The sequence below is a fragment of the Anabrus simplex genome, chromosome 3, assembly GCF_040414725.1.
Source record: "Anabrus simplex isolate iqAnaSimp1 chromosome 3, ASM4041472v1, whole genome shotgun sequence".
In the NCBI taxonomy this organism is placed as follows: domain Eukaryota; kingdom Metazoa; phylum Arthropoda; class Insecta; order Orthoptera; family Tettigoniidae; genus Anabrus; species Anabrus simplex.
In genome coordinates this window covers 382541944-382549952 of record NC_090267.1, presented here as the reverse complement: position 1 = coordinate 382549952, position 8009 = coordinate 382541944, and the positions used below count along the sequence as shown (strand labels likewise).

The 8009-nt window shown below is 38.2% G+C and overlaps 1 protein-coding gene across 1 annotated transcript in view; it reads left to right on the top strand.

Annotated features, from left to right (window-relative positions):
- The first annotated feature begins 656 nt into the window (after positions 1-656).
- LOC136867357 (beta-galactosidase-1-like protein 2) overlaps positions 657-8009 on the top strand; it is a 212971-nt gene continuing 205618 nt past the window's right edge. Inside the window, exon 1 of the mRNA XM_067144526.2 lies at positions 657-803. Coding sequence (XP_067000627.2) covers positions 764-803 — 40 coding nt within the window. The 5' untranslated portion in view covers positions 657-763. The remainder of the gene's footprint in view (positions 804-8009) is intronic.

Here is an 8009-nt window from a genome sequence, read left to right as displayed (position 1 = left end):
AAAAGCTGTGGAAGATGAATGATCCCTATATCCTTCTTATCCATCCATTTCTCTTCAAGAGTATCCGTCTCCATGGCTAAATGATTAGCGTGCTGGCCTTTGGCCACAGGAGTCCCGGGTTCGATTCCCGGCAGGGTCAGGAATTTTAACCATAATTGGTTAATTTCTCTGGCACGGGGGCTGGGTGTACGTGTCGTCTTCGTCATCATTTCATCTTCATCACGACGCGAAGGTCCCCTACGGGAGTCAAATCGAATGACCTGCACCTGGCGAGCCGAACATGTCCTCGGACACTTCCGGCACTAAAAGCCATACGCCATTTCATTTCCTCAAGAGTGGCAACATTCTCTTTCAAGATTTTTCGTCCCTTGTTGGGTCTATGAGAGAGGGAACTATCGATCGTCAAAAACGTCGAACCCTCGATATTATAAGATGGGCTACCCTAATTTTATTATTTTAGCTAAGGAAGAAAGAAAAACTAACCACTCAGTTTTATCTACATATCATTAACTCTCATATTAGGATTAATTTGCTCCTCTGTCTATGTTTGATGTATTGTTTAGAATCCCAGCCTAGCCTCACAAGTTCGGATATCTCTCACAGGAGCAGCACTGTGGCGACCTTGGTTTCCAGTCTAGTATAATACAGACAGCGCCTATACAGAATCGGCAGTACAGCGGCGCCGGTGAAAGACTGTAGGAGGGTGCACGTATCTTCTATACTGTATGTGTCACTGACAGAAGTCCGAAGATCCGTATCTGCCATGTTTCTCTGTTTCTTCTTGCTCAGTGTGATTATAGCGAGTGAGTATTACAAATATTTAATTTCATTGTTACCGTGGTTATGTGTATGTAATGTATAGAAGAATGTTTTAAAATTAAACCACAATATTAATGTTATAAAAAGGAGCCTCCTTGGCTCAGACGGCAGCGCGGTCGGCCTCTCACCGCTGGATACCGTGGTTCAAATCCCGGTCACTCCATGTGAGATTTATGCTGGACAAAGCGGAGGCGGGACAGGTTTTTCTCCGGGTACTCCGGTTTTCCCTATCATCTTTCATTCCAGCAACATTCTCCATTATCATTTCATAGCATCTATCAGTCATTAATAAATCACTTTGGGAGTGGTGACCCCATAGCCTATATCTGCTTCATTCATTACATCGCTGACCGGTCAATGACTGCTGGGGCAAATATTCATTGATAGAAAGGGGAGTTAGGGATTGGAATAACTTACCAAGAGAGATGTTCAACAAATTTCCAATTTCTTTGAAATCATTTAGGAAAAGGTTAGGAAAACAACAAATAGGGAATCTGCCACCTGGGCGACTGCCCTAAATGCAGATCAGTATTGATTGATATTGATTGATTGATTGATTGATTGATTGATTGATTGATTGATTGATTGATTGATTGATTGATTGATTGATTGATTGATTGATTGATTGATTGATTGATTGATTGATTGATTGATTGATTGATTGGAAAACAGGTTGTAGGTTTTCATTTGTTTTCATTAATGTTGTTGGCTTATCAATTCATAGACTGATTTAATGCAGCTTTCCGTGGCAAACTCTTCTTTTCTACGCACCTTACATCTAATATGTTGGTCATATAAATGACTTAGTCCTTACCTACCATTATTATCTCGTACACTTCCCTTAAAAACCAAATGAACTGTCCTGATGGTGGTGATTAGGGGCCGATAACCTAAACGTTAGGCCCCTTTAAACAACAATCATCATCATCATCATCATCATCATCATCATCATCATCATCATCATCATATTCAATCCTGATGGTCTCGAAATATGTTGTATAAATCTGTTTCTTCTTTTGGTCGAATTTCGGAAGAGCTTTCTCCTCTCACCAAATGATTCCAGTATGTCATTTGTGATTCGCTCTACGCGTCAAACTTCAGTATTCTTCTTGCAACACCAGATTTCAAAGGCTTCTATACTTTTTCTCCTTCAGTTACTATCCATACAGTACCTACTATCCTCCAAACAAAAATTATAAAAAAAAAAAAAATCTCTCTAATACCGGTACCTTGCACAAAAATAACCTTTATTCATCTTCTATCTGTAAGATTTCACTTCTTAATCTGACATTTCCTGCATCACTATCCTTCATTAGTTTTGTTTTACATTTACTTATTTCATTTTTATTTTTTGAAATGTATTTTGGTTTCTTCAAGACTGTAACTATATCAATTTCTCTAGATCCTTTGCAACCCAGGTAAGATAATGATGACATCGACAAATTTCAGAGTTTTCAACATTTCTTCACCTTGAACTGGATTCATTTTCCAGATTTAGCTTTGATTGTCTTTTCCATCTATATTATACCGTATAAACATGAAAAGCGAAGGAAATGTGACAAATTATACCCTGTCTCACACCTTTCTGGACAGTTGCTTCTCTTTCACAGAGGCTGATCTAGGATTCCCTGAACTAGAGGAGGGGTGTAACGTTTTCTTCCATACCGTACAACAGAGCAAAAACAACGAGTTTATATTTTGTAATAGCCTAAAGTGAGAAGGGAGAACCGTACTAAGAGGCTACATATCCCCTTCAACAAATCTAACTTTTATACTTCTATACATTTTCATACATAAATAATATGAAGGAAAATTCTTCAAAGAATTTAGCGAGTTCCTATTATTATTTATTATTCATCGATACGGCCACCTGTGGGCCACGTTTACACAATCTTCCTTCTATCACGCAGACTGATAACCTTCTCTTTACATTCTCGCCAAAGATTCTTGAGTCTTTAACTTCTTCTTGCTCGTTCTTCCACCGAGATGTTCCGTGGTTTCGCATGTTGCTCTTCAGACGCATCCCTCATTCCCGCAACCTTCTTCCTAAATGATGTCCTTTCTTTTATATCCTCCTCCTTGATACCTATTTTTGCCAAGTCATTGTGCACCTGTGTAAGCCATCCTGGTTGTTTTTTTCCACTTTTCCTGCAGAAGAAGTATCCTGTTGGCCAATCTCTCAGGGTTCATTCTTTTGATATGCCCATAAAACGTCAGTCTGCTTTTCCTCATCACAGTCGTGATTCTTTCTATTGTCTTGTAAAGCTCCAAATTCGATCTTAACCGAAATGTGTTTGGGTCAATCGTCGACTTTCTTGGGCCTAGGATTTTTCGTAAGAATCTTCTTTCTCTTTTTTCAAGGACTGCGACTGGGTCAGCCATCCTCGTTAAGGTTTCTGCTCCATAAAGGCACTCTGTTCTAACCCCTGTGCAGTAATGTTTTAACTTGGCCTGGATATCCCCATACAGTGTAACAAGTCTGTCCGTGTCGCCTTTTTTTATAGAATCCATGAATGCTGTTTTTTCGAAAGAGATTCTTAATCCTGTTTTGACTGCAACATTTTACAGTTCCTATTATATTCTTCTTCTTGCGTTCCGGCCTTCTAAGGACCACGTTACAATTTCAATTGTTCCTCCTTAGTTGTTCTTTCCTTTTCTTCCAGTATTCTTTCATTGTTTCACTGTGTTTCTTTTTCCTGTCTTCAGTCCACTTTGTGCCTGTTTTCCTTTCCTTCCTCCCTTGGAATCCCTCCATTTGTAAGACTTTCTTCCTAAAAATCTTTCTTTCCAATAATTCTTCTTCTCGTATGTTGTTCCTTTCCAGGTATTTCTTGACTTCTTGAATCTAGGTGGTAGTTGACTTCTTTTCCCAAAGGTACTTGAAGATTCGTTTAGTTAGTCTATTGTCATCCATTCTGTAAATATGTCCAAGAAATAGCAATCTCCTTTTTCTTATTGTTTCTGATATATTTTCTACGTTCTGGTAAATTTCATTGTTACTTCTTAATTTCCAAAACTCTGCAATTCTTAGAGGACCTAATATTTTCCTTATAATTCTTCTTTCTAATATTTCTAATTTATCAAGCTTGTAGTTCAGTGCTAGACATTCGCTGGCATAAAGGCATTCTGGTTTCACTACAGTGTTGTAGTGCTTTATTTTAAGTTTTCTTGATAAGCACTTTTTGTTGTAAGTATTCTTAGTTATACCGTGTGCTCTTTCCATCTTTTGTATCCTCTCCTCTATAGCAGATTTTTCTAAACCATTTTCTTGAATTGTCTCGCCCAAATATTTGAATTTCTTTACCTTTTCTATTTGACCAATATCCGTTACTAAAAACTTTGGGGCACTCTTTATATTCGTCAAAAAATTTTGTTTTCTCGGCAGAGATTCTCAAGCCTGTCATGTTGGCTGTCTTTTCAAGGAGATTGACTTGCATTGCTGCATCTGTAAGGCTTTCTGAAAGTATGGGAAAGTCATCTGCAAATGCTAGGCAGTTTATTGCAACACCTTTGTTCTTCTTCCCCAGCATGAGTGGCAATATTTTAGATTCTCTGTTTTTCATTCCAAATTATTACAATTTCTCCATGACACAACTGAAAAGGAGTGGAGATAGACCATCGCCCTGCCTGACACCTGTATTTATTTTGAAAGGTCGAGATACTTCACCCATAAATTTTACTTTCGAGATAGTGTCTGTAAGTGTTTCACGAATTAGGTTTGCCAATTTAGTTTTAACTCCAAATTCACGGATTACTTTATCTAGGGTTTCCCTATCAACAGAGTCAAAAGCTTTTTTAAAGTCAATAAATGTTACAACTATGTCTTTGGAGTTTATTAATCTGTGTCGAATTATAGATTTCAGGTTGAAAATATGTTCGGAGCAAGATCTTCCTTCTCTAAATCCACCTTGATATTCACCCAATTGACTGTCCAGTGTCGATTTTACTCTATTTAGTAGTATTGTTGAGAATATCTTGTAAGCAACTGGCAAGAGAGATATACCTCTGAAGTTATTGACATCTTGCTTGTTACCCTTCTTGTGCAATGGGTGTATTAGAGCCACTTTCCAATCCTCTGGGATCTTTTCTGTTTCCCAAATTTCTTCAAATATTATTTGCAGATCTTCTATAATTTTTGGTTCAGCCTATTATATTATATTATATTATATTATATTATATTATATTATATTATATTATATTATATTATATTATATTATATTATATTATATTATATTATATTATTATAAACATGGAGGATGTACTAAGCTTGCAAGGTCAAGAACGCAATCGCTAGCAACTACCTATTCCCATGTTTTGGTCGAAGTTAATAACAACAACAACAACAACAACAACAACAATAATAATAATAATAATAATAATAATAATAATAATAATAATTTAGTATATGGGTCCAATTGTGTAATAAGTAATAAGTTTCTGCTCATCACTGACTAACCGCTTAGCGCTAATTGAAAAGCTATTTACTTGTAAATATAGCCCCTGTTTAATTTCGCCTACGTGTTTTCCTGCGACAATCTGAACAGCATTTGAGATAGCAGAAATGTAACCTATTTCCACTGAAATACTAGGAGAACTTGTCCTTATTTCATCATCTTCAGATCCTTCCTCTTTTTAAGGAGTAATCATGTCAGCACCGCTAGAAGAAGTCTTATCTGCAAAATGTTGATAAGTTTTATCTTCTGCTTCAATTTTTGGCTTATTTAAAAATGGTACAGATTGAAACACTAGAAAATTTGCGTTTGTTACTCATCACATAGAGAATAGTAAACTTTCAGCTAGTATTTCAAGTAGGCCTTTTACTTGTGAAGTAAAACCACTTTTGAAATACATTCATCGAGCGATTGGCCGTGCGGTAGGGACGCGCAGCTGTGAGCTTGCATTCGGAAGATAGTGGGTTCGAACCCCATTGTCGGCAGCCCTGAAGATGATTTTCCGTTGTTTTCCATGTACACACCAGGCAAATGCTGGGGCTGTCCCTTAATCAAGGCCACGGCCGCTTCCTTCCCACTCCTAGCCCTTCCCTATCCCATTGTTGCCATACGACGTGTCTGTGCCGGTGCGACGTAAAGCAACTTGTAAAAATAAAAATAAAACACATTCACTATGAGTGTTAATGCATCATGGTCCTCAAGCTCGTGAAGCACTGTATGCGTACGAACGCTGAGGTAAACGGCACATGCTGACATGCAGCCTGCTGTTGCCTATTGTTGCCAGTTCCCCGGCCACTGCTAGGAATGTCTGTACATCCCTAGCGAACTTTGGTGACTTTTTTTTTTTGGCTAGGAGCTTTACGTCGCACCGACACAGATAGGTCTTATGGCGACGATAGGATAGGAAAGGCCTAGGAGTTGGAAGGAAGCGGCCGTGGCCTTAATTAAGGTACAGCCCCAGCATTTGCCTGGTGTGAAAATGGGAAACCACGGAAAACCATTTTCAGGGCTGCCGATAGTGGGATTCGAACCTACTATCTCCCTGATGCAAGCTCACATCCGCGCGCCTCTACGCGCACGGCCAACTCGCCCGGTTTGGCGACATTTAAGGCAGAAATAAAACTATTAGCATAGAGTATAGAAGAGAGAGTGAGCTCACTTCAGCTGTTTGAGCCGATGTTAGAATTGCGCTCTGCAATATAAGATGCTACGAAAAAAGTGTTATTTGTGAGCAATTTTAATACAAACACGCAGCCTTTCTTATACAGCACCCTAGGTAATTTCCTTAACAATGTAATGCATATAAAACACATTCCAAGATGTTAAATTCAGCTCTAGACACACAACAAAATAAAAATATAGCGTACCGAGCAAGTCTCCCCATGGTTTGGGTCAAGTAGCTGTCAACTTGTATTCGGGGATAGTGAGTTCGAACCCCACTATCGGCAGCCCTGAAAATAGTTTCCTGTGGTTTCCCTTTTTCACACCAGGCAAATGCTGGGGTTGTACATTAATTAAGGCCACGGTCGCTTCCTTTCCGCTCCTAGACCTTTCCTATCCCATCGTCGCCATTAAACCTATCTGTGGGGCCGATGACCTTAGATGTTAGCCCCCTTTAAACAACAAGCATCTTCATCATCTTCATCATCATCATCATCATCATCATCAGACCTATCTGTGTCGGTGTGACGTAAAGCAGATTGTAAATAATAATAATAATAATAATAATAATAATAATAATAATAATAATAATAATAATAATAATAATAATAATAATAATAATAGCCTCCGTGGCTCAGCCGACAGCGCGCCGATCTCTCACCGCTGGATACCGCGGTTCAAATCCCGGTCACTCCATGTGAGATTTGTGCTGGACAAAGCGGAGGCAAGACATGTTTTTCTCCGGGTACTCCGGTTTTCCCTGTCATCTTTCATTCCAGCAACACTCTCCATTAACATTTCATCTGTCAGTCATTTATCATTGCCCCAGAGGAGTGCGACAGGCTTCAGCAGCCGGCACATTTCCTATCCTCGCCGCTAGATGGGGGCTCCATTCATTCAATCCCTGGCCCGGTCGAATGACTCGAAACAGGCTGCGGATTTTCATTTTCAATAATAATAATAATAATAATAATAATAATAATAATAATAATAATAATAATAATAATAATAATAATAATAATAATAATAATAATACAATTTAAATCGTATAAAATACAAACTGGCAAATTTAATCCGTGAAACACTTACAGACACAGTCTCTAAAGTGAAATTTCTGGGAGAGATATCACAGCCTTTCAAAATAAAAACTGGTGTACGACAAGGCGACGGACTATCCCCAATTCTTTTTAATTGTGTCCTAGAGAAAATAGTGAGAATTTGGAACGAAAAACTTATTGAACTCAACATTTCACCGATAAGGTTAGGAAGAGGAAACAAAAGGATCGAAATAAATTGTCTTGCATTTGCAGATGACTTTGCAATACTTTCTGAAAATGTGACATCTGCTATAACCCAAGTAAATGTCTTGGAAAGAATCGCCAGCAGAACTGGCTTAAGAATTTCTGCAGAAAAAACAAAATTTTTAACAAATATTTGGGATGCACCAAATTTTCTGAAAATAGATACTGGCCAAATAGAGAGGGTAAAAAAATTCAAATATCTAGGGGAAATAATCCAAGAAAATGGTTTAGAAAAATCTGCAGTAGAGGAGAGAGTACATAAAATGGAGAGAGCTTA